Here is a 27,465-nt window from a genome sequence, read left to right as displayed (position 1 = left end):
TTTATAATCACGTTTTCGGATTTTACCACACTCTTACCCTGTTATGAACCTCTTCGCTTTATTTCTTGGATTCTGTTTTAGTCTTACCTGATTTCTGGAACCGCTCTTCCCCGGACTCGAACCCGGTCGTCGTCGTCATGGTCAGCTCCTCTCTGCGTCTCAAGTCCGCCAACGCACAGGACGAGCTTACCGGACAAACTGGTTGCGGCGGGAAAGCCCTCCACATGAAAGTAAGCGGTCAGCCCACGATCGCTAAAAGGAACGGCGTCACACCGCCCCGCAGCATTCGCTTAAATTAAATGTTAATTTGGCAAGCTGAACGCATTCTGTACTGTACAGGAGACATGGAGGAGATTAACTGACAATGGTCTACAGCCAATCAGGACGCAGAACACAATGCGCTGTAAAAAAAAACACGCCCAAACTGCACAAAAAAAAACTAATCTGTGAAACCGCGAAAGGTGAACTGCGTTATAGCGAGGGACCACTGTTTGTTAAATTAACGCCACACTGTGTTTTCATTAGATGGTATATTGTTGCATGTTTTAAATATAAGTGCTTGTGATTATTTTAGCAAGCCTTTTCGATACGGTGCAGTCACAGGTGGTCCGATAAGAAGTTCAGGGTGCTGATTTGACATGCAGGAGTTTGATACCGTGGTTTTGCCTCCTTTGGGAATTTCTTCTGTGCATCCCCAGGCTTCTTTTCAGCATTTTATTAGTGACTATCTGTGCCTGTCATCTGCCAAATCATTCAATGGAAGAAGGTGATGCTGCATCGTCCACATTATTTTATAGTCTTTGTTTACGCTTTGCCTGTGTGCATTGGAAGGCCGGTTTTCCTTTGCGGAACGAATATAATAAACAAATACTGCTACTCACGGTGTGGAAAGAAACATCCTCTTTGTAGCTCTCGTTTCAGTTTGCTTTCATACCTTCAGTGTGTTCACATGCAGCTTTATGGTCCATATGCAATCCAAGGCAAGGCGACAATAGCCGCGTTTCCACTATCGCGCCTAAAGCGAGCGAGCCAGGGCGAGCCAAGGCCAGTCGCGTTTCCACTATCACTTCCGGGGCGTAATCGGGCCAAAGCGGGGCTTCCTTGGGGCCAGCGTCCGGCCTTTTTCGGCCCGCCGAATACCTTGGGCCAAGGAGGGCCAACTGGGGCTTCGGGGTGGGGTTACGTACAAAGGCGGAGTTTTCCTGTCAGGTAAAGTGGAGACAAGATGCTTTCTTCCCTTACATTTGTTTTGCTGTCGTCGTTCTCGTCGCTCGGCTGCTCTTTTGCGCCTTGCAGCCAAAATCTGTGTTCGAAGTAAATGCCGCCGAACTCGAATGTCCTTATCCAGGGATCGCTGTCTGGCCTTACACCAACAGACCACAAACAGTAAAAAAGCAATCGCTTCGGTGTTCTCCATCTTCCAGCTCTCGTAGTGATGCCAGGTTGTGTTTGTGGTTATAATTTGAGTTTTTTGTTCCCGCTGAAGTGGGCGGGTTGTGTGACGGGTTGTGTGACGTTTGATTCGGGGGACGTTCTGGGGGCGGTGTTTGCGTGACGCGCTGCGAGCAACTAGCCCGACAGTGGAAACGCGACATGATTTCGGCCTCATTTCTCAACCTCCCGGGCTGTTGGCCCGGCCTGGCCCGATTAAAGCCCTGACTCGCACTGGCCCGATAGTGGAAATGCGGCTAACATTTGTCGCTAGTTGTTTGGCGCCGACTTGGACCTTCAGCTCTGAAGCACTCAAACAAGTTTTGCTGCATTACTCACACTATGATTTCTCTCCAGTGTGCATCATCATGTGTTTATAAAGAATTGCTAACTTCGTGAAGCTCTTCCCACATTCAGTACATGTGAACGGTTTCTCTCCGGTGTGAATCCTCTGGTGCTGTTTCAGGTCTCCAGCTCTAATAAAAGTCTTATTACATTCAACGCACACATACTCTCTCACTCCGATGTGGATCTTCTGATGTAGTCTTAAACTTGACGACTGTGAAAAACTCTTTCCACACACGGAGCATGGATAAGGCTTCTCTTTTGTATGAACTCTAATATGGATCCTCAGCTCTGAAGGCCGTGAAAAGGTTTTGCCGCACTGCTCACATTCGTGCGTTTTCTCTCCTGTGTGGATCTTCATGTGTCGTTTAAGGTGTGATAATCGCCTGAAGCTCTTCCCACACTCGATACATGTGTACGGTTTCTCTCCACTGTGAGTCCTCTCGTGGGTTTTCAAATATACCGACAAGCTGAAGCTCTTGTCGCAGTGTGAACACTTGTACGGTTTCTCTCCACTGTGGATCATCTCATGTTTTTTCAGATATTCTGCCTGACGGAATCTGCTGTCGCACTGTGAACACTTGTACGGTTTCTCTCCAGTGTGAATCGTCTGATGTCTTCTCAAACTCCGTTTGCATGCAAAATTCTTTCCACACAGAGAGCATAACAAAGGCTGCGTCTTTATACGGAGATCAAGGTAGACCTTCATGTCTTCACTCGGGTCTGAAAATTAAAAACAAAATGAAAGTTACATTTTAAGAGAGAAATGTGGAGGTTTAAGTGTTCCCCTATCATTTTTAAGAGGATGCCCAGCCCACGTTAACGCCACCCCTCTTGAAAAGCAAGTTATTTTTGTTTACTTTATATAGCAGGAGTTCACAAATGTTTGCTCTCTGTATGATGTGTGTGATAAAACCATAGACTGTAAAATATATGGACGTAGCATCCGTGACGTCACCCATAGGTTTCTGAAGAGCGCAAAAGAAGCTACTAGTAGGCGCGGCCAACCGTCGCCATTTTGTTCGCGCGTCATCGCACCCACGGCGGGATACCAAACAAGGGCAAAGAGGCGGAGAGTGAACGGAGTAACAGACACCTGCTGGCACTTTGCTTAGACCTGGCAGACAGACTTTACTTTGGGAGAAACGCTTAATACTCTATTACCTGCGACTCGTTTGTGTTCTGACCACATGTGCTTGGCTGTACACTATATCAATAAAGTGTTTAGACTTTTAAAAACACTGTAGTCATACACTGAGCCACTAAACATTGTTCTTATGACGTTTTTCTACAGGAGGAGAACGCGAATTACTTCCAAACACTTCAGATATAGTCTGTGTTAGTAAATGCAGGACTATTGATGAACTCCAGCATAACACTGTATGATAACGCTTCAGATGACTGTTCTAGAGCCTACAGCTAATCAATCTGGCACATTCTGGAGTGCTTTACGGGTCTAAAGAAAAATATTAATGATAAATGATCTTAAATAAAACAAATACATTTATAGAGATGGTGTATAAGTATATAACTTTACTCACATGGGTAACGGAGGCCACATGAATGGTTTGTGAGCACAATTAAGTGCACACAGCATCCCATATCATCTGATAATTGTAAGAAATAAGTCCAAAAGGCAGCTGACTGTGTAAAGCCACATAAAACTAAAGAAAATACGATGAACATGCCGAGATCAGTGGCTAATCTGCTGGATTCAGCTGAGGTGAAGTGACGGCGAGCAGCGAGACCTAGCTGTCACTCAATTGGCCACGCCCTTAATTATGCAAACATATTAAAACCTAATATAAAGGAAATGGATGAGTTATAAAAAATTCACCCCCTCACAGTTGTCATGGAGGGTAATAATAGCTATATGAACCAAAATCGTTCTTTGTACCAGGCTGGAAACACCTTTTTTTCTGTTGTAAAGTTGGCCATTCTAACAGAGGGCTCAATTGCGACTTGCTCTATTATGGAGCCAGGACTAGCGGAACTTTGATGAATTGCAGTTTCAGTTACTTCCGTATTGGCTTCCCGAGAGAGAGCGGGAGGTTGCCGCTTGGATAAAACCAACAGGTGCGTTCGACATGAAGCACAGCTGCAGCCGGCGATCAACAATCTAGTCATTATGACCAAATGATTTAACAAAAGATGATACTGCAGTAAAATGTTTGTAGTCTTTTAATAAGCATGATGTGTACAAGATAGAGAGGGTATGAAAGGTTAATTTTTTGTTTGGAAATTTGTGAGACGGAATTTGTCCAATAATAAACCCGAAACACACGTGGTTGTTGTCATGTGGTGAACTCGGCCAATCGTGTAATATCGAAGTCGTCATCGCAGCTCTTCAGATGCTGCACCGGCTGAATCTATCGACTGATCTCGGAGCACTGTCACAGTACTTTGATGCCACATGTGACAGTCATGTGGCGTCTGCGCAGCTTCAATCCTTACAAAATTTCTAACCGGCATGCACCGCTTTAGGACAGATTTCGATCGGTCTGCGCAGCGCTGCATGAAGTCGAAAGCACCTAATATGATTTTCTCCCGAGTCTGTAGATGTAAATAAAGGTTAATATTAGGCTGTTATTATTGTTATTTCTCAAACATATGATAAAAAACAATAATAATATTAGGCCTATGTGTAGGTCTACTGCTGGTTCAAATACTTAATTTTGTATAGACTTGATATGGTGGACTTGAACAGACTTTCAATATGTCCTGGTCATTAATGCACAGTAAATCAGTATATCAGAATACAACTATTCATAATTCTGAAGTTGAATTATTGAGACATATGCTTACAATTCGTCATTAACAACATTATTGGACCATTTTTCCACTGGTAAAATGAAACCTTTGTCATTATCAGATTTCCTCTTGCATTATATTGGCTAGAGTTGTCATGATCGCGACACGCAGTTTGAATTGCGAATGAACAGAGAATGATTGACGGAAGTGAACATGAATTTAAACACGTGAATATTCATCTGTGCTTCACATTAAACTATAGAATGGCTTCAGAACATTTAGGATATAGTAGGCCTACATGACAATCTTCTAGTGCCTTGTAAGCTTCCTCCATGGCTTTTGTTGGCTTATAAATTGCACAGAATATAGCGCATGCGCAAAATCGGATTTGGATCGATACCAGCTAGCCGATATCAGATCCAGCAAAAATATGCAGTACCGAACCGATATCCGGTCCAAGTATTGGGATCGGTGTATCCCTGTGCCTTCAGCCAATCACTGCATTGCTGATCATGGTTTCAAGGATCGATAAATCCGTCCTTCACAACTAACGCAGCGATCTCAGATCAGCTCATCCAGATATTTTAATCTGATTCACAAACAAGATTAACAGATCCAGGATCTGCCAAATCATCTTAGATCAGTTAAGAGAAGTACGAACCCTAGGTTCTTAAACACAGCACAAAACATCAAAGTGAAAAACTGAACTTTCTTGCAGCAGGAGAAGCTGTGTTCGTCTTTTCCATATTTAATAAAAGACTTGTGCCTAATGGTACGTTTGCACTAGGCATAGATGAAGCATCAAGCTTGAGTGATTTATATTGTAAGTCGATGCAAAGACGCAATTTATCTTGGTGTTCTGGCGTTTGAAGTGCTTAACGTGATTCGTAAAAATTACTCTAGTTAAAAAATCTGAACTTTGGTTATGTTAACCAATCAGGAGCTTTCTAGTAATGGCATGATTTTGATGTAGCGCCTGCTGTTAGTGTGCTGAGGCGGAAATCCTCCTGTCCACACAGGACAGCAGCTCATCAAACTGGGAGCAGCTCAGTTGGAAGCACCAATGAAAGTGTTCATCATTTAGATGAAGATCCAGGAGATGTTGCACGAGACCTTTAAACAGCATTTCAGGTTCAGCAGCAATCAGCGCTGCGTTTCCAGATAATATTGTCTCTAGCCTTAAGAATGTTTAGAGAAGCACAGCCCTGCTCTTTTTATATTGAAAGCAGTGTCTATCACAGAATCCGTCTCTAAGATGATATATGAGAAATTCACCCATCGGCTGAGTTTTTGTATTAATTTTACCTTTTAATGTTACCTGAAAAAAGACAAGTTGAGCACTACAGTTAACTTTCCCATATTCTACACACAAAACAGGTTAATATAAAATAAAAGGTAATATAAAAAAAGTACTAAAACTGATGAAGTGTCTACAGATGAACAACTGTTCTCCAGCCTCATTATTGAAGAGTAATGAATAAACACAAACCTATTAGTTCTTCAGTGTCTTCCTGTTTAATTCTGCAGGGTTCTGGATCACTCATCTTCTCACTGTCCTTCAATAAACTCTGTCTTTGTCTTTCACTGATGGCGGCAGAGCTTCAGGAGGATAAACAGAGAAATCGGACTCATTTACACTGATTGAGAAAGTAAATATTATGGTGTTACATCTTGTAGGTGACAATATTTGATTATGTAATTTGTGCAGGTCAGCTGACACTAATAAAATTAACTTGTGGCAATTAGTAGACCTGAAGACATCAGTATAATGATTGAAGCAAAAACAGTAACTACTGACCTTAAATACAAAGGATTTCAGCAGCTCTGATAATATTGATGAGCCTCAGACTATAAACACTCATTAAACATACTGAGTGTTTGCAGGATGAACTGATCACTATTGTAATAATTAAAAAAAAATGCATCTATAATTAAATTTGGTTTAAATACCACGTATTAAACCAATTAATTAGACTGTTATCACGTATGTACACTAACCTATACCCTTTTAAATAAATAAAGGACACCACAAACAATTAATTCAATGTTTTCTGCATCAAAGTTCATTTATCTGCCACAATATTCACATTATTTCCCTTCACTGATCATGCTTTACGATATAACTAACAAAACATAGAAAGGTTCATACACTAACACAGAAAACCCAAACACTGAGCTCCTATTGTCCTCTCAGAGCTCCTCTCTGCCTGCTGTACTGTTCTGGTCAGCAGACACACAGATAGAGGTGAACTCAATGCAGAAACTAGTCGCAGATTGTCGCTTTAATAAACGGTAAAGTGTGTTTTATTGTTGTGTAAACACGAGAAAAAGCGTCAACGACTCACCTCAGCTCTGAAGACTCGACGCTGAATGAACGCGTCAGTGCTGACGTCATCACGGCGAGGCGGGAACAACGGCGGATCTTCAAAATAAAATGCTACTAAAAGTCAAAACAATTGCTAATGTAGAAAAAAAGCCGCTTTACTCAATAATGTGTCAGGTGAAATACGCTTTATTAGGCAATTGAAAGGTTGTTAAAAATTCACTTATAATTAAAAAGACTAAAGCATTACCTTAGGTTTAAAAATAAGCACACATTGAAATAAATCAGCTGTCCTGAACAGGTACATCTATACATGTTGAAAACTTAAGAGTTGCAGAATATACATAAGAAATCAACATAAAAACAGGTTTTGCATTTTCATACTTTGCATATTTAGCTAAATTATTTCATAAAGCTAGCCTACAATAAAAAAAAAAACCTTCAGATAGTGTTGTTTGGTGAGGAACTCCATCTATAAGCTGATCTTAATCTCACAATGAAACCTTGATAAACCTCGAGACAATGTTTCTTTGTCCTAAAGCTGGTTTTACACAGAAAATGATTGATTTTTCCATGCCTGAGTAGACTAGATGATTGGTTAAAACTCTCCAGAGATGCTAACAATCATTAAGATTAATCCTAATGATTTATCTGTTAGTTTCACTTTCAATTCTACTCAAATCCAATGCGTCACTCCATGGCATCCTTACTGTGTTGGCAACGATTTCATTGCACGTACAATGTTTTATTGGCAAACAAAAGTTATATTAAAGCTTTGTATGATTATAATTAAACTTCTGAAGTTTCGTGGACAGTTTTGACAATGTTTTGCTTTCTTTTCTGGACTTTGAGCATCTCAGGACCCTTGCTATCTTTAGAGAATAAGAAAGCTCTCAGATTAAAAACAGGTTCTGAAACTCGGCCCTGGAGGTCCGGTGTCGCACAGATTTTAGCTCCAACTTGCCTCAACACACCTGCAAGAATGTTTCTAGAAAGCCTAGTAAAGCTGCAGTCACACTGCATCGGACCGGAAACGCAAGCTTGTGCGACAAGTTTCGCAGTTTGCTGCATTGCAAAGTTCAAGCTTGGTAAACTCTGACTTTCAAAATCGCATCACGTGACTGTGTGCGATCAATCAAAGATCAAAATATGACCTCTTTAAATTTAAATATGGACCAATTGCCCGCTTTTTAAATGTCTAATTATCTTGTTTAATCCTGCCCCTTTTCGCAGCACAGTCTAACAGAAGTTTGCAAGCTCAAACTCTAATGTGACCGCGGCTTAAGAGCTTGATTAGCTAGCCCAGGCATGTCTGATTTAGGTTGGAGCTAAAATCTGCAGAACACTGGACCCCCAGGACTGAGATTGAGAACCCCTGATCTAAAATATCGTAATTGTGCTTAAAGATGAATGAAGGTATTAAAAGATTGGAAGGCCATGAGAGAGTGGGTGAACTAACTGTTTAATTCAAAGATCAATCCTAAATGAGAGGATAAATCTCACATGGGGAACAGAAAGTAATTTTGCACAGAGTATTAGTAAAACTACATGGCAATTTAGTAAATTCATAGGAGGGGATTATGCTAATTGTGAATGAGTGCGCACCCGGCGTGGAATTCATTAGCATACACATGTTTAACGATCAACTGAGAATTTTCAGGAAGGTAAATTTAATTCTTTGTAAACAATTAATAAAGACTGATATACAACGAGACATTTTCGCTCATGCTTTCCACCAACATTTATTGCTTCGTGACAAAACAAACCAATGTGAAAGTTAAATTTTATTTTATTTTGACGCACCTTGTCTAAAATTGGTCCACTAATGAGATTGGTCCTTTTGTTCATGTGCATGGAGCTGCTATAGGTATCATAAACACCACCTGATGGTGCTCAAGAACAAAATAGTTTAGACAAGCACACATTACAGAAGAAGATGCACTGAGGCAAGACGAATGTTAGCAGTGGGCTGAGCGAGGCTTCATGAAACACTGAAGCAGTAGAAACTATTGTGTTGAAGCTTCGAAAGGTTTCGAAAACCGTCTCTACAGTCACTTTTATATATTGCTCTAGAACAGGGGTGTCCAAACTCGGTGCTAGAGGGCCGGTGTCCTGCAGATTTTAGCTCCAACTTGCCTCAACACACCTGCAAGGATGTTTCTAAAAAGCCTAGTAAGAGCTTGACTAGCTAGACCAGGTGTGTCTAGCTAGTAGAACTAAACTTTGCAGGTCCCTGGCCCTCCAGGACCAAGTTTGGACAACCCTGATCTAGAACATAGATCTCAAACTCAATTTCTGGAGAGCCTCAGCTCTGCACAGTTTTGTTCCAACCCTAATCAAACACAGCTGATTCAACTAATCAAGATGTTCAAGACTTTTGAGCAACTTGATTATTTGGATCAGCTGTGATTGGGGTTGGAGCGAACCTGTGCAGAGCTGCAGCTCTCCAGGAATTGAGTTTGAGACCCATGCTTTAGAACAGGGGTCAACAAACTTGTTCCTGGAGGGCCGGTGTCCTGCAGGTTTTAGCTCCAACTCTAATCAAACAAACCTGAACCAGCTAATCAAGGTCTTAGTAGGTATACTTGAAACATCCAGGGAGGTGTGTTGAGGCAAGTTGGAGCTAAACCCTGCAGGGACACCAGCCCTGGAGGACAGAGATTGGCGACCCCTGCTGTAGAAGCTTCAGCAATCAAGCAGTTAAACAAATTGAGGTAAAAAAGAGAGTTTGCCCTAACCCTAGCTCCACGTTGTAGAATTGAGGTTTCAAGTGCTTTAGTAAAGCGGTGAGAGGTTCTGACTGGCATGCAGAGATCCAAGGTGATGCAGCTAAAGGTCATCAGCTCTGTTCTTGTAACATGTTTTGTTTTAGCATTGGTCTGACATCCGAATTAACGCTTTGTGAATAAATATGTTGTTTTGGTCATAAAAAAGTAACATTATTCACAATTTCTGAGTATTTATATAAGTCGAGATTCAAACCCAGTTACTTCGTGTACACGCACAGTCCACTAGGCTACTTAAAACAGAGTTTTCTTTTGACATTGTCAATCAAACGCAGATTCGGCAGGTCTCGAAAGGTTTCTGAAATGCCCGATGCTTTGAATCGTTTTAGTCACGTGATCTGGGTGTTTCGGATTGCTTTGAATCGTTTTAGTCACGTGATCTGGGTGCTTCGGATTGCTTTGAATCGTTTTAGTCACGTGATCTGGGTGTTTCGGATTGCTTTGAATCGTTTTAGTCACGTGATCTGGGTGTTTCGGATTGCTTTGAATCGTTTTAGTCACGTGATCTGGGTGTTTCGGATTGCTTTGAATCGTTTTAGTCACGTGATCTGGGTGTTTCGGATTGCTTTGAATCGTTTTAGTCACGTGATCTGGGTGTTTCGGATTGCTTTGAATCGTTTTAGTCACGTGATCTGGGTGTTTCGGATTGCTTTGAATCGTTTTAGTCACGTGATCTGGGTGTTTCGGATTGCTTTGAATCGTTTTAGTCACGTGATCTGGGTGTTTCGGATCATGCTTTGGTGCAGTGTTTCGAAACACTTGCGCTTCAGGATCTTGACAACTCAAAATGTCAGTTTCACGCCATCCCTAACGAATGTGGGGCTGCTTCTTTCATTGAATTCTGAACACACAGAGTTGTATGATAAACTCAACAGTGACTACAAAAATGTTGGCAGGAGGGAGACATTCTGGTAATTATGGAGAGTAATTAAAGATCAAGTAGGATTTGATGGTATAATTTCACTTTTCTGTTCACATATGTTCATCTAAGGTCAGGGAGTAATTTTGTATGTACACTCATGTCAACAAAAACATCTCAAAAAACATTGACGATCAGCACGAGCGAAAATCTTCCTTTAAGCTTCCCCTTTGTATGAACTCAAAGATGTTTCTTCAGCTCTGAAGCACTCAAAAGTGTTTTGCTGCATTGATCAGTTTTGTGTTTCCTCTCCAGTGTGGAATTTCATGTGTTTATTGAGATATGATAATTTCCTGAAGCTCTTCCCACACTCGACACATATAAATGGCTTCCCATCAGTGTGAGTTCTCTTGTGTCGTGTCAAGTCTCCAGATGAAATAAAAGCCTTTCCACACACAACGCACACATGGTTTTTCACACCAGTGTGGATCTTCTCATGCTTTCTTAAACTTGTCAGTCGAGTAAAACAGTTTCCACACTCAGAGCATGAATAAGGCTTCTCCTTTGTGTGAACCCTACGATGCTCCTTCAGCTCTGAAATGCTCAAAAACGTTTTGCCGCATTGATCACATTCGTGTGGTTTCTCTCCAGTGTGGATCTTCATGTGTCGACCCATGTGTGATGAGTGTCTGAATCTCTTCCCACACTCGGTACATGCGAACGGTTTCTCTCCAGTGTGCATCATCTCATGTGTTTTCAGATTTGCCGACTGATTGAAGCTCTTACTGCAGTGTGAACACTTGTACGGTTTCTCTCCGGTGTGAATCCTCTCATGTAGTTTCAGGTTTCCTAACCGGCTGAATGATTTGCCGCACTGTGAACACTGAAAAGGTTTCTCTCCAGTGTGGACAATCTCGTGTCTTTTTAAACTGTCTGGACGGTTGTAACTGTTTCCACATGATAAGCATACAAAAGGCCTCTTCTTCGTGTGGACATTAAGGTAGAGTTTCATGTTTTCACTCAGTTCTGAAAATTAATAAAAGACAAGAAGAGTTACATTAAGAGCAAATGTGAAAGACGCAAACAATTAATCAATCAGCATGTTTTCATTACAAATTTGCGCAAACACATACTTTGTAAGAATCAATAAGTATCAAAACAATTGGGGTGGTGCATGTATACATGTTTCTAACAGCAGCATAAATGCCAACGTCATGTCCATCTAGGGCTTCATAATTAATTGAAATTAAAGCACCTTTTAAAACGCAAAAGACGCCATTCTCATGCACATGTTGTCAGGAAAACAAGGCTCTGTGATCAATTGTAAATCGTGCAATGTGCAAATACACCACAAGGAAGAGTCACGCTCAGGAAATCAAACAGCGCAGAGGATTTAACAGCTTCTATTAATTAAACGTGTCTAAAAACACACATCTATGGCATCATCTCATGGAACAATTTATTTCAAACACTCGACTCCACTTATGTGGTGTGTTTAGAGCAAAAACATGTTAGTAAATGTGGTACTTTCACACGTTTTCAGATCAGCAGCAACACAGAGCCAAAACTAAGAACTAAATCGAACTTCTTGGGAAGTGTTTTAGCTCCTAAACACATTTGAGCTGGAGTAGGGTCTGTCTACGAACCGCAAGAGAGGGGCGTAACATTAAGAGGCATAACTTGTAGTACGTTGGAGGCATAACTTGAAGTTAGAGACCCATATGTCAAAACTATGTTGTCGGAAAGATGGCACTGTACATCAGTTATTAAAGTCTACACCTACCAATCCTTAACCCAAACATAATAGTTATTAACGTCTACACCTTTCCCAAACCTAAACACAACATTCACAGTTATTAACGTCTAAACCTACTTCACACATAAACCCAACAATCAGAGTTATTAACGTCTACACCTTCCCCAACCCTTAACCCAACTATTACAGTTTTTAATGTCTACACATACCACAATCCTTAACCCAACCATAATGGTTAACGTCTACACCTTCCCCAACCCTAAACCCAACTATCACAGTTATTAACGTCTACACCTACCCAAACCCTTAACCCAACTATTTCAATTATTAATGTCTACACCTACCCCAACCATCACAGTTATTAACATCTACACCTACCCCAAACCTTAACCCAACCATCACAGTTATTAACATTTACATCTTCCCTAACCCTAAACCCAACCATCACAGTTATTAATGTCTACACCGACCCCAACCCTTAACCCAACTATCACAGTTATTAACGTCTACACCTTCCCCAACCCTAAACCCAACCATCACAGTTATTAATGTCTACACCTTCTCCAACCCTCAACCCAACTATCAGTTATTAACGTCTTCACCTACCCCAAACCTTAACCCAACCATCACAGTTATTAACGTCTACATCTTCCCTAACCCTAAACCCAACCATCACAGTTATTAATGTCCACACAGACCCCAAACCTTAACCCAACTAACACAGTTATTAACATCTACACCTAGTCATCACCTAAACCCAACTATCACAGTTAACATCTATACCTACCCCAATCCTAAACCCAACCATCACAGTTATTAAAGTTTACACCTTCCTCAATCCTTTACCTATCCATCATTATTAACGTCTACACCTTCCCCAACCCTTAACCCAACCATCACAGTTATTAACGTCTACACCTTCCCCAAACCTTAACCCAACCATCACAGTTATTAACGTCTACACCTTCTCCAACCCTTAACCCAACTATCACAGTTATTAACATCTACAACTACTCCTCACCTAAACCCAACCATCACAGTTATTAAAGTTTACACCTTCCTCAACCCTTTACCTAACCATCATCATTATTAACGTCTACACCTTCCTCAACCCTAAACTCAACCATGACTGTTCTTAAACGTACAGCTGCGAGTTGCGGAGGCTTTCATATTTGACGTGCTCGTCACATCTGATAAAATTCTAAACATTGTTTTCTAAACACTGTCTCTGCACAGTTTAGCTTCAAAACACACCTGCTTAATAGTTTCTAGTAGTCTTGAACACCTTTATTAGTTGGATCAGGTGTCTTTAATTAGGATTAGAGCAAAACTGTGTAGAGTGGCGGCCCTCCAGGAATCAAGTTTGAGACCTATGCCAAATAGAAAGTAATAGGGTGTGTCGCTGTTTGAACCATTCACTCAGTCACCAATCGTGTTGTGTTTAGAAGTCTACTGGAGCATACGGGTGTCTGAAGGTTTAAAATCAGTGTATTCAAACTTCTTTTTGGCCTCAAATGAAGAACAATAAATAACTTATTTTAAAAGTATACCAGGGCCTTAAGTCTGTGCAGTTTACATTATCGAGTCGAGGGATGCATTAAACTCTACTGTGTGAAAAACACACCAGTCTCAACTCAAGCAAAGCCGAAATAGTAAAAACTGAGAGCATTTCAATTTCAACAGCAAGAATATCTCTTTGGGATTGAAGCTTTGGTGTTTTAGATTTTATGAATCTCATATAAACACAAACAGCTTCTTACAGTCATGACAAATAAAGACATCAAGCAGCATTATACAACCCCTTTAAATGTGTGTTATAACCTCCACAATTATTCTCAATAACAAAACCTGGAAGTGCTGGATCTTTAGATGATCAACTTACTATGAAATGTTCGCGCATGTGTTCGTAGAGAAGATGAATCTGCAAATCTCTTCCCACAATCAATGCAGTGAAACGGTTTCACTCCAGGGTGACTCTTCATGTGGGATCTCAGATGTCTTGAATTTCGGTATCTCTTGTCGCAGTGAGTACACTTGTAAGGTTTCTTTCCAGTGTGGGTCTTCATGTGAAGGCTGAAACTGCACTTGCGGCTGAAACTCTTTCCACACTGAGTGCAGATGAAACTGTTTACAGCTGTGCTGTTCATTAAAAAACTTTGCTCTGTGGCTAACTGAGTTTCAGTTTCACTTTTGACATGATGTTTCTCCTCATGGTCACTCAGTGCTTCACTCTCCTCCTTCACATCTGAAAAATAAGTAAATATGTTTCATTATAGTGCGTAATAGCAGACAGTGCGCAAGGATAGATTGTAAATCTAAAATAATTCATAATAAAGTTAGGAAAAGTTTAGGTGATTTACACGAGTTCATAGTGTTTACATTAAACTTGTGGTATAAAAGCTGAGGCACAAAGACATTTGACCACTTCAACATCTCAGCAAAACACACAAGCGCTCTTATTCATGAGCATTTGAGTGCATGTTTAAGTGGTGTGTGTAGGAATTTGTTTATATATATTTTTTAGTAGGCCATTATTTACATTTTTGCAATACCTTGTGTAATATTTTAGCCTATTATATTAGTTATGTGTTTATTTAATATGTTAAAGGTATTTTATATTGTGCTTACTTTAACAGATATCTGTTATTTAAAAAGCTGAGATTAGCTGTGGTTTATCATGTCATGATTTGCCAAGTACGATGCAACTGGACTAACATAAATGTATATTATTCCCAAAATCAGAGGGGAATAATAGATGGATAACAATATAATATTTCCTTACATTTATATAGCACTTCTCTGCACACTCAAAGCTCTTTACACTTTTTTGGTCAGGAGCAGGTTTTATTCTCTAAACTCAGAGTTTCTGTCAGTCTCCTCCCCTTTTTTTACAGACGAAGCGGTATTTCTTGCCTTAGCCTTACACTTCCACCCACCTTTATTAATGCTCATTTTGGATGTGCACATAAAAACGATTGATGGAAACATCATGATGCTCATAACTTTTGAAAATATGCATAAAAAACACGCGCATAACTGAGTAGGATAAACTTTTATTCGATAGAAAAGATGCGCATAAACTACGATGGAAACACTTTTACTGAACAAATTATAGTAATTGCATTCATAAATGTTTGTTATAAAAGATCATATGATGATGAAAGTGTGTGTGAATAGACAAACCAGCAGGCTGAGCACTCTGTAACACATCTGAAATGTTGTTTTGGTCATTCTAAAACGCCAAACCATTTCAGTATTAATGTTATTATATTATTAATGGCATCTGGAGCATGTCAAGAGCGTCTGTTCTCCACGTCTCCACGCCACCATGTGTTCAGTGGCAGCATTGTCTTCTATTAAATAAAGAAAAGATTAACACCGCAGTAAATTCTGTTTTTACTGTTGATATTTGGCACCAGTTAATCAGGAAGTGACGATTTTGTTCTCTTTGACTCGTTGGATGCAAACGCTGCTTTATTCGCACGTCTTTTATGTGTTATTCCAGTTCTGCACATAATTTTAATTATTATATTTGGATGTAAACATAGCTATTGCCTACATTTCAGTCACACAAAGAACAAAGTCACGTATGAGAATGGCTTGTGCTTTTTTATTGAATAATTATCTTAAATTCACTGACCTTCAACAGGGATATCTACTGTAACTAGATTAATGGGATTATTATTCTTTCTAAAAATTATTGTTTAGTTCTGCTTACATTCTAAATGTCATGTCAACCTCTATCACTCGATCAATAATAGAGGCAGACACACACAAGTGCACTTTTCAATCTATTAAAACTGATCAATGTGTATAAAGGTGGGAACGTGTGTAAAATTTTTATAATTGTCACACATAACATTACCTATTTTATTATACTTATATTCTATACTTACTCTATTATACAGCAGTTTTCCCACGCTTGCTGTCTGTCACTGATGCAGTAGTGTTGCTGTTTTAATATATGCTCATATTTGCTATAACTTTGCATGGGCAGATCAAGTTCAGCTGGAGAAAGAAATGCTGATCTCTTTTTAAAGATGTTGCCAGGGTCACTCGTAATATCTGCGCTCCATTGATGATGCCTTTTTATAGTTGCGGTGTGTGTGCTTAAAGCTGCGGTCACACTGGGCTTTTCCTACCATAGACTTCCATTCATACGCACGCTAATGCGTCAGACCGGAAACACAGGGTCATGCGTCAAGTTTCGCATGTTGCTGCGGTGCAAAGTTCAAGCTTGGTGAACTCTGACCTGCGAAATCGTATCACTTGACTGCGTGAGACCAATCGAGGATGAAAACATGACCTCTCTGGACAGAAATTTAAAACATGGAGCAAATCGCTGGCTTTTTAATGTCTAAACATCTTGTTTAATGCCGCCCCTTTTCGCACGCACAAAGCCCAGTGTGACCGCAGCTTTACTCTGAGTTGCTCTACTCAAAGTTGATTGACCCAACTCAGATCCGCTATTCTGAAACCCAAAACTCTGAGTTTTTAATCTCTCAGTAAATCAACTCAGAGTTCAAGTTTAAACTCAGAGTTGCTTGAACCTCCTTACTGAAACAGGCCCCAGGTATTAAAATGCGATTTTAAGGCTAACAATTAAAAAAATGTTACCGTTTAATCTCACTTAATGTAATAAAACAGTGTTTTGAAGTTAATTTAGGTGGGACTCATGTTCTAAACAAATGTCAAGATAAAACTACAGGGAATATAAACATGAACTAAAACTGCTGAAGTGCTTAAAGATCTAAAACCTCACTGTTCTTCAGCCTCCTTATTGAGGAGTGATCAATAAACATTTGCATTTGTGCGAGTTTCAGTTTTTACTTTTGACGTATCTCTCCTCATCTTCACTCAGTGCTTCACTCTCCTCCTCCAGCATCACATCTGAAAATTAAGTAAATAAATTACATCTTAAGAGTCTAGATTGTAGTGGCCATTATGGCGAGATGTTTAATGGTATATATGTGGAAATATCTGATACAGTCACTAAGACAAGAACATTTTAAAGTTTTAACTTCACTTCATTAAAAAACAGTATGCCATATTCTAACACACAAAAAATTGTTAAGATAAATGAAAAGACAGATATGAGACAGAACTAAAACTGTTGAAGTGCTTAAAGATTAACAAGCTGACTGTTCTTCAGCCTCATTATTGAAGAGTAATGAATAAACACAAACCTATTTGCGCTTCAGTCTCTTCCTGTTTAATTCTGCAGGGTTCTGGATCACTCATCTTCTCACTGTCCTTCAATAAACTCTGTCTTTGTCTTTCACTGATGACGGCAGGAGAATAAGCAGAGAAATCTGATTCATTTACACTGATTAACCAAACAAAACACATGATGTTATTATATCTTGTAGGTGACACAATATGTGATTAAAGTCATCTGACATCAATGAAATTAAAGTGTCAATATGTAGCTCTGATAACATCAGTATAATGATTGAAGTAAAAACAGCAACATTTGATATGAAATAAAGAGGATTTAAGCAGCTCTGATAATATGGATGAGCCTCAGATTAAAAACAGCCATTCAGGATCAGCTAATTTAACACTAATCACTTGCAGGACAAACATACTATTGTACCATTCTAATCACATTTATATCAATATCCGGTCTAACTATTACGTATTCATTTTAATCAAGTATTTCGATTGTTAGCATGTAGCCTATGTGCTATAAACACAAACTGGGAAATCATAAAACTATTAAACATAAAGAGCATCAAAGTTGCTATAATTGCCGCTGTATATTCCTATTATCTCACTATACAGATCATACTTTACAATATAACAAACATAAACCTGTAAAAACTACACACTAACACAGAAAAACCCAAACACTGAGCTCGTATTGTCCTCTCAGAGCTCCTCTCTGCCTGCTGTATTGTTTTGGTCAGCAGACACACAGATAGAGGTGAACTCAATGCAGAAACTAGTCGCAGATTATAACGATAAATAGACTGTTTTAAAGACGAAAAAGTATGATAGACTTACCGCAGAAGACTCGACGCTGAATGAACGCGTCAGTGCTGACGTCATCACGACAAGGCCGGCGCAAAGGAGCGTCGTCAATAAACGCGACACACACACATATATATCTATATATCTATATATCTATATATCTATATCTATATATCTAAATCTATATATCTAAATCTATATATATATATATATATATATATATATCTATATATATATATATATATATATATATATATATATATATATATATATATATATATATATATATATATAGATAGATAGATATACACACCAACAAGCCAAAACAGTCAAACGTTAAGCAAAATCAGCTTAATTGCGAGATTAAACACTGTTTTTAGGCACTAATAACGTTGTTAGAAATGCACTTAATTCAATTAACGGAATTCATGGCTGACAGATTACACGTAAAAACGTTTCTACAGTGAGTACCAAAACACAAAATATAGTCAAAAACAACAAACGTATTAAATTTCATATAGTTAGCATGTAGTTTTAAAAATAACCAAGAACCAGTTTAACACTAGAACTGCAGAGGCGGTCATTTGGACTGTTTTTACTTTTGCAACTTGATAACTTTGTTAAAATAAAACGCAAATCTAAAATTGCCTGACTTGTACTAAACATGTAAATTTCCTTCTCCTCTGCTTCTGAAAGTGAAAATAAAAGTGAGACATTTATAATTGTATTACCAAAAAGGTCGTATTTTTAGGGAGATGACTTATTTAAACATGACAAACATTCAAATTTTAATTTCAATATCTAAATAGACGCTTAGCATGTAAACATGACGTCTAGTATGAGAATGGTCAGAATGACCGCTATGGTAGGGTCCAGTTTTAAATTAAGAGTATTACACAAATTGATAGTGGTTTTTTGTTAGTTTATTTGTTTTCTTTAATGTCCAAGTCAAGCGTGGATCTTAAAGAATAAATTGTGGGTGGGAAAGGGGTGACATGACAATTGCAAGGGGTGGCAATGTATTTTGCATTTTGTAAACATGCTGCATTCAAACCAATGAATATTCCAGTATGTTCCTTGCAGTGGTGTGAAGTAACTAATTACAAATACTCAAACTACTGTAATTGAGTAGTTTTTCTCAAGAATTGTAATTTACTAAGTAGTTATAAAACTGTGTACTTTCACTTTCTCTTGAGTACATTTTTAAGTGCAGTATTGGTACTTTTACTCCACTACTTTTCTTCAACCTGCAGTCACTACTGTATTTTTTCTTGTCAATGGGGATTAGAAAAATCAGTCCTGTGATTCCTGTCCAATCAAATCACACATAGAAGGTAAATCGCATCTTAATGAACTACCTCAAAACATGGGCGATTTATAAAAGAATATATGCTGAGCTAGTGTTTTTCCCATACTGACCTGTTATTGTGAGTTTTTCCCATTATATACGGTTACTTTTACAGCATCGATGTTGTAATGTGATTAAAATATATTCAGACTTTGGCATTCATTTAGTTTTTCAAGCGTAAAACGAAACAAAAAACTGTTTGCTCACACGCGCCTGTCAGAATCTGCAGGCTAGCGCAGAAGCTCCATTGAATATACTGGGGTAAAATAAATGCTCATATTATAAAGACATGGCAGGGTCAAATGTAATTTAATGCACTGCTTCTTGTACAATCTGAGACCCACTTTATATCAGATATCACTCAGCCAGTGGAGATCGCTGATTTATAAAGAAAACAGACATTAAACGCGCCGATTTTGCAATGGCATACAGTTCACCGGAAACGAATAACCCAGGTTACTGGCAAAGTAAAAGTCCTATTAGCATGCTTCGGCATATACCCTATTGCACAAACTGTTTGGAAGCATTAAAAGTGTCCAAGATGTCCAAAGTCTTTACACGCATTGACCCAGAGACTGTTTAGATGCATGTCACTGATGAGCAGATGACGTAGGTTTTCTGTAAGATGACAAAAATGGCCTTAAACACCCAGCAGGCGTAAGACGTCAACATGACGTTAGATTGACATTGTACCCCGATGTCATGGAGATGCTGCATTTTGTTTAAGAAAGAAATTTGGGTTGACGTCAGAACCCAACATTAGGTCAATGTCAAACATCTTACCCAAAATCAACTTCTAATGATGTTACAGCTTGACGTTGTGTAGACGTTACCACTATGACGTCTATCAGATGTTGGATTTTAGTTGCCATACCTGACGAATAAATGTCAGTATTTTATTTTGACATTGGATTTTGGTCACTTTCTAAAACAAGCTAAAATTAACGTTGTTTGACATTATTCAACATCAAAATAACATTGTCCTAAGATGCTGGTTAGACATTGAATTTTGGTCACCTGACATCACAACCTAAATCTAGCCAAATATTAACATCTTATGCTGTTGTGTGCCTGCTGGGCAATAACTAAATGCACTACAGAATCAGTGTTGCCGACTATTTTCAATGAAAAGTCACTAAATGTCGCTAGATTACGTCATGCGCCAATTTGCATATTACTGACATCATCACGTCCAGCGGTTTTTAACAGCCTACGGTTAATGTTTATAGTAATATAAATATTTAGAGTTGCACTACGCTTTATATATGCATGTCAATTTTATTAAATGTATTGTTTGAATATAAATTTGGATGTATAATAATTTGCATTAATCTCCCAGACATAAACACACAAATTCCAAAATGGTCACGGCCAAATTAAATTGTTAAATTTAAATCAATGGAAGCTTCAGTTAAGATCGGCTTAACTGTAAAAACACAAGGAAAATGCCTCGCGCTCGCGGTGCTAAATTAGGCACGTAGAGGAACGATCTGACTGATGTATACGAGGGCTGGGCTAACTGTAAGTGCTTTGAGGCAAGGGAGCGGCCTATGGCATCACCTGCAGCTCATTGAAAAGAGTAGGAACAATACAGTGCGGACACATGACAGTCTATAAAACTCTCCAGTAACACCAAATAAATTCGCTAGATTTGTTACCAGTCGCTTTTTTAAAATTCGTCGCTTTGGGGGTCTGAAAAGTCACTAAATATAGCGACAAAGTTGCTAAGTTGGCAACACTGTACAGAATGTTACGTTTACACACATCCACAAATTAGATGTAAATGCATCAGATTTTTACAGTGTAATACTCCCAACTCTAGTGTACTTTTGAAAGCTCTACTTTTTACTCATACTTTGAGTAATATTTACAACAGATACCTTTACTCTACTTGCACTACGTTTTTAGGCAAGTAATGGTACTCTTTCCACCACTGGTTCCTGGACGTGTGTGCACACGTGCCCTATTACAATAGATTGGAATTCTTTAACACACATTTAACTAGAAGTCTTCAGGAAAGTCGATTTCATTGAGGTGTAAACTCTTTCCTAACAATGAATGGCTTGGTTATAAATGTTAAATGCAGGAATGGAGAAATTATGTTGTAAAATTACAGCACGGGACGCCCTTGGAAGACCAATCACTCTGAAAACTATAAAATAGAGGCAATTAAATGCCAATAATATTAGTGAGTGCAATCTGCAGGTGTAGCCACTCTGTATTCGGAGTATATAAGATAGACCTGCAAGACAGTATATCAGACTATCGTTGAGGAACCAAGCATAGAATAGCATTAAGCTGGCGATTTAGTCGCTGTGCCAAAACCAGCCACATCCCCAACTGAGACATTCTAAATTCAGTCATTCACTATCGTTATATCGTAAAACAACAGTATAGGTTAAAGCAGTGTTTCCCAACCCTGTTCCTGGAGGCACATTAACAGTACATATTTTCGGTGTTTCTCTTATCTGACCCATTAACTTCAGGTTTTGGAGCCTCCTCCAATGTTCTGATGAGTTGATTCAGGTGTGTTTGATTAGGGAGAGGTTGAAAACGTGGACTGTTGATGTGCCTTCAGGAACAGGGTTGGGAAACACTGGGTTAAAGTATGTGACGTAGGAGAATCTGTTGTGTGTTTGGGGCGATTCATGCCAAGTGGATAGCACTGAGTGCACAAGCACCACCAAATGATTAACCATCCAACATCCCCAGAAATATGGGAATTTAGAATTTACATGGGGTCCTAAAACAAGAGATTTTTATGATACGACAGTACATTATGAAATTACAGCATTCCAGTCATAAGGAAGGCCACTCACTACCCAACAGGGGAAACCCTTGTGTACACACATATGGGCTATCCCTATCCAGGAGGAGCAACACATATGAGTAAGACAGGGGAGTCCAAACTCTGTCCTGGAGGGCTGGTGTCCTGCATAGTTTAGCTCCAACTTCCTTCAACACACCTGCCTGAATGTTTTTAGTATACCTAGAAAGAGCTTGATTAGTTGGTACAGGTCAACTAAAATATGCAGGGCACCAGCTCTCCAGGACCAAGTTTGGACACCCCTGGAATAAGATATTTAGCTGGTAGGGAGCACACAGGTTTGCCTAAGGAGGGGAACTCACAGTGGCTGACTGATGCATTGACCAAATGACTGTGCATTGCAAGCACCAATTTTCCAGAATGTAGGTCGACCAAGTGTGCATAGACGACAACATAATAGGCCAAGCACTGGCTCCTCCACCAAGTCAGGTGTTGGGGCCTTGGAGGAACTCTCTAGAGCACGGGGTCACCAATCTCAGTACTGGAGGGCTGGTGTCCCTGTTGAGATGAGCTCCAACATGCCTCAACACACCAGCTTGTAAGTTTCAAGTATGCCTAATAAGGCAGGTTTATTTCTATAGCACATTTCATAAACAAAGATAATTCAAAGTGCTTTACATAAACAAGAATAAAAGAAACAAGTACAAAAAAAACCCACAGGTAACAAGGTGTTAACACCTGATAGTGCGATCTGTCAGAAGTAGTACAGTGCTCGGTAAGTATAGGCAGAGCTAAACAGATGTGTTTTAAGTCTTGATTTGAACATCTGGTCATTTCTGAAAGCTGATTCCAGCAGCGGGGCCGAGCAGTGGCTGAAGCCGAATTCACCCTGCTTTGACTGAACTCTTGGAATTTCAAGTTTACCTGATTCTAATGATCTGAGGCATCTGTTAGGTTTGTATTCAGTGAGCATATCTGTGATGTAGTGAGGTCCTTAAGACCTCAAACAGCTTGTTCAGGTGTGTTTGATCATGGATGGAGCTGAACTCTGCAGGACACCGGACCTCCAAGAACAAGTTTAGTGACCCCTAGTGTTTGCCAATAGAGAAAGTACTAGCAGAGCAATGTAAACACACTTATCTCAGGGTTTGAGGGAATGAAGTAGCAAATGTTTTTGACACCTAGGTTAGTTTGAAGAAGATATTAGTTCAAAAAGGTATTACGATTGTGTTAATGTGTCCAGTGTGGATCATGTTCTTTCAGGTTTTCTAATAAACTGAATCCCATGTTGCAGTGTGATCACTTGAAAGGCTAAACTCCAATGTGGATCTTCATGTGTTTAATAAGTTGAGACAATTTTGTGAAGCTCTTCCCACGTTCAATACATGTGTATGGTTTCTCTCTGGTGTGAATCCTCTGATGTCGCTTCAAGCTTCCAGCTGTAATAGAAGTCTTCCTACACTCCCAGCACATATTACTCACTCACACCACTGTGGATCCTCTGATGTCTTCTTAAATATAACCGCGATGTAAAACTCTCTCCACACTCAGAACATGAATAAGGCTTCTCGTTTGTATGAAGTCGAAGATGGTCCTTCAGTCCTGGAAGCCTCGAAAATGTTTTGCCGCATTGATCACATTTGTGAGGTTTCTCTCCAGTGTGGATCAGCAGGTGATGATGAAGGCTCGGTGAGTGACTGAAACTCTTCCCACACTGACTACATGTATACGGTTTATCTCCAGTGTGAATCCTCTGGTGTATTTTCAGTTTTTGCAAGCGCCCAAAACTCTTGTCGCAGTGTGAACACTTGAAAGGTTTCTCTCCGGTGTGGATCATCTGATGCTGTTTCAATCCTCCTGCTGTAATAAAACTCTTCCCACACTCGGAGCACACAAACTCTCTCACACCAGTGTGCATCTTCTGATGTGCTTTGAACTGCGACTGCACTGTAAAACTCTTTCCACACTCAGAACATGAATATGGTTTCTCCTTTGTATGAACTCTAAGATGGATCCTCAGCACTGAAAGTGTTGAAAATGCTTTTCCGCACTGATCACATTCATGCGTTTTATCAGCAGTGTGGACGATCATGTGTTGATGAAGGTTTGATGATTGTCTGAAACTCTTCCCGCACTGAGTACATGTGTACGGTTTCTCTCCAGTGTGGATCATCTTGTGTTGATAAAGGTTTGATGGTTGTCTGAAACTCTTCCCGCACTGAGTACATGTGTACGGTTTCTCTCCAGTGTGAATACTCTCATGTGCTTTCAGGGTGTGTAGCTGACTGAATGCTTTGCCGCAGTGTGAACACTTGTACGGTTTCTCTCCAGTGTGGATCATCTGATGGATTTTTAAACTGTTTTGACAACTGTAACTCTTCCCACACAGAGAGCATAAAAAACCCTTCATCTTTGTTTGAACATTGAGGTGGACCTTCACGGCTTCAGTCATCTCTGAACATTGAATGAAAACAAAGAGCAGACATGTGATCAGTCGAGAACAAAACAGGAGATCCACTTTAAAAGTTTCGCAGTTACTTTGAAGACCCTTTATTCTGATGTGATTTAAAAATAAATACCACACTTCAGTAATAAATACAGACATCCCAACTCTTTTCAGTGAGGTATTATAATAATTTAACATGTTGGAGCTTATATTTGATGTATGAGAATCAGTCGTGTAAAGCAGGGGTCACCAATCTCGCTCCTGGAGGGCCGGTGTCCTGCAGGGTTTAGCTCCAACTTGTTTCAACACACCTGCCTGGGCGTTTCAAGTATACCTAAGAACAGTGTTTCCCAAGCCTGTTCCTGGAGGCACACCAACAGTACATATTTTGGATGTTTCCCTTTTCTGACCCATTAACTTCAGGTGTTGGAGTCTCTTCTGGTGTTATGATAAGTTGATTTAGGTGTGTTTGATTAGGGAGAGGTTGAAAATGTGTACTGTTGGTGTGCCTTCAGGAACAGGGTTGGCAAAACTGCCTAAGAAGACCTTGATTAGCTTGTTGAGGTGTGTTTGATTAGGGTTGGAGCTAAAATCTGCAGGACATCGGCCCACCAGGAACAAGTTTGGTGACCCCTGGTGTAAAGTAAGTAATTACAAGTACTCAAATGACTGTGAGTAGTTTTTCTCAGGAATTGTAATTTACCAAGTAGTTATAAAAATGTGTACTTTTGCTTGATGACTTTTTTTTTTTTTGGCTGCATCAGTACTTTTACTCCGCTACTTTCCTTCAACCTGCAGTCACTAGTGTTTCTTCAGTTCTGTGACTTCTGTCCAATTAAATCGGACATAGAAGGTAAATCGCATCATACTGAACTACCTCAAGACACGTGCGCTTTATAATTGCAGCAAACTGTTTGGAAGCATTAAAAGAGTCTAAGAAGATGTCCAAAATCTTTACACGCATTGACCCAGAGACTGTTAAGATGCATGTCACTGATGAGACGATAACGGTTGTTTACTGTATGATGACCGAAATACCCAGCAGGCGCAAGACGTCAACATGGTGTCAGATTGACATTGTACCCCAGCATTGTGGGGATGCTGCATTTTGTTTGGAAATAAAAAATGGGTTGACGTCAGAACTCAACGTCAGGACAATGTCAATTTCAAACAGCCAATCTAAAACCAATCAATATCACCATCTAATGATGTAACAGCTTGATGTTGTGTGGACGTTACCACTATGACGTCTATCAGACGTTAGATTTTGGTTGCCATATAAATAATAAATGTCAGTATTTGACATGAATAAATGTCAGTATTTGACATCAATAGGATGTTGGTTTAAGATGTTGGCTCGATGATGGACTTTGGCCATTTTCTAACAACCTAAAATTAACCAAATAGCAACGTAATTTGACATCATTATTGGGCATCAAAATAATGTCTTTAGATGCTGGCTAGACGTTGAATTTTGCTCACCTGATGTCACGACCTAAATCTGACCTAATATTAATGTCTTTAATATTAATCAGCCTTTAACAGCGTAAAACTCACTAGTCATTACTCTTGAGTACTTTTGAAAGGTCTACTCTTTACTCAAACTTTGAGTAATACTTACAACAGATACTTTTACTCTACTTGCACTACATTTTTAGGCAAGTAATGGTACTTTGAGTATGAATTTTATGATGATGACTTGAAGTTGACAATCTTAATTATTACGACCTGGAAGGACTGGATATTTAGATGATCTACTCACCGTGAAATTGTTTTGTGTGTCTCTGCAGAGTAAATATATCCCTGTAACTCTTCCCACAATCAATGCAGTGATACGGTTTCTCTCCAGTGTGAATCTTCTTGTGTGCTCTCAGATGTTTCGTCTTACTGAATCTCTTGTCGCAGCGCGAACACTTGTAAGGTTTTATTTCAGTGTGGGTCTTCATGTGAACGATGAGACCGTATTTGCGCCCAAAACTCTTTCCACACTGAGTGCAGGTGCACCTGTGTTCAGTGTTTGTGCGAGTTTCATTTTCACTTTTGACATGTTTCTCCTCATTTCCATTCAATGTTTCACTCTCCTCCTCCACCATCACATCTGAAAATTAAGTAAATAAGTCACATTTTAAGAGCTCAAGTTTAGTGGCCATTATGGCTAGATTTTAATGGATTAATGGGAGATATCTGATACAGTCACTTACACTGGAATGTTTTAAAGTTTAAACTTTACATTGTTAAAAAACAGCATGCCATATTCTAAAACAGAAAAAATTTGTTAAGATAAAATAAGTGATGAGACAGAACTAAAACTGATAAAGTGCTTAAAGATTAACAAGCTGACTGTTGTTTAGCCTCATTATTGAAGAGTAATGAATAAACACAAACCTATTAGCTCTTCAGTCTCTTCCTGTTTAATTCTGCAGGGTTCTGGATCACTCATCTTCTCACTGTCCTTCAATAAACTCTGTCTTTGTCTTTCACTGATGGTGGCAGAGCTTCAGGAGAAGAAACAGAGAAATCTGATTCATTTACACTGATTGACCAAACAAAACATATGGTGTTATTATATCTTGTAGGTGACACAATATGTGATTAAAGTCAGCTGACATCAATGAAATTAAAGTGTCAATATGTAGCTCTGAAGATATCAGTATGACGATTGAAGTAAAAACAGGAACAT

General features: G+C 39.3%; 2 protein-coding genes across 2 annotated transcripts; both read right to left on the bottom strand.

Annotated features, from left to right (window-relative positions):
* Nucleotides 1-306: 306 nt before the first annotated feature.
* Nucleotides 307-18,284, bottom strand: LOC130215656 (gastrula zinc finger protein XlCGF49.1). Its single transcript, XM_056447499.1, has 3 exons — nt 18,258-18,284; nt 6,017-6,126; nt 307-2,499 (listed from the first exon to the last, which is right to left on the bottom strand). Exons 2-3 carry the CDS (start codon nt 6,069-6,071, stop codon nt 1,772-1,774), a joined length of 783 nt encoding a protein of 260 aa, XP_056303474.1. The 5' UTR covers nt 6,072-6,126; nt 18,258-18,284; the 3' UTR covers nt 307-1,771.
* On the bottom strand, nt 7,032-27,465 carry LOC130216547 (zinc finger protein 721). Its single transcript, XM_056448442.1, has 7 exons — nt 27,171-27,465; nt 26,548-26,883; nt 23,822-24,793; nt 17,438-17,563; nt 17,082-17,141; nt 14,134-14,496; nt 7,032-11,521 (listed from the first exon to the last, which is right to left on the bottom strand). The coding sequence occupies exons 1-7, from the start codon at nt 27,223-27,225 to the stop codon at nt 10,788-10,790; spliced, it is 2,646 nt and encodes an 881-aa protein (XP_056304417.1). The 5' UTR covers nt 27,226-27,465; the 3' UTR covers nt 7,032-10,787.

The sequence above is a fragment of the Danio aesculapii genome, chromosome 22 (genome assembly GCF_903798145.1).
Source record: "Danio aesculapii chromosome 22, fDanAes4.1, whole genome shotgun sequence".
Classification (NCBI taxonomy): Eukaryota; Metazoa; Chordata; class Actinopteri; order Cypriniformes; family Danionidae; genus Danio; species Danio aesculapii.
The sequence above is the reverse complement of the archived record's forward strand: the minus strand, read 5'-3'. Positions and strand labels throughout refer to the sequence as shown.

Excerpts from the sequence above, each read along its gene's own strand:
- LOC130215656 (XM_056447499.1), bottom strand. The coding sequence starts at position 6,071 with ATGAGTGATCCAGAACCCTGCAGAATTAAACAGGAAGACACTGAAGAA. Across the intron at positions 2,500-6,016 it reads AGACACTGAAGAACTAATAG|ACCCGAGTGAAGACATGAAG; the intron begins GTTTGTGTTTAT and ends TTTAATTTTCAG.
- LOC130216547 (XM_056448442.1), bottom strand. The coding sequence starts at position 27,225 with ATGAGTGATCCAGAACCCTGCAGAATTAAACAGGAAGAGACTGAAGAG. Across the intron at positions 24,794-26,547 it reads ACACACAAAACAATTTCACG|AGATGACTGAAGCCGTGAAG; the intron begins GTGAGTAGATCA and ends TTCAATGTTCAG. Across the intron at positions 17,564-23,821 it reads GAGGATCCACAGTGGTGTGA|ATTTCTCTGCTTATTCTCCT; the intron begins GTGAGTAATATG and ends TAAATGAATCAG.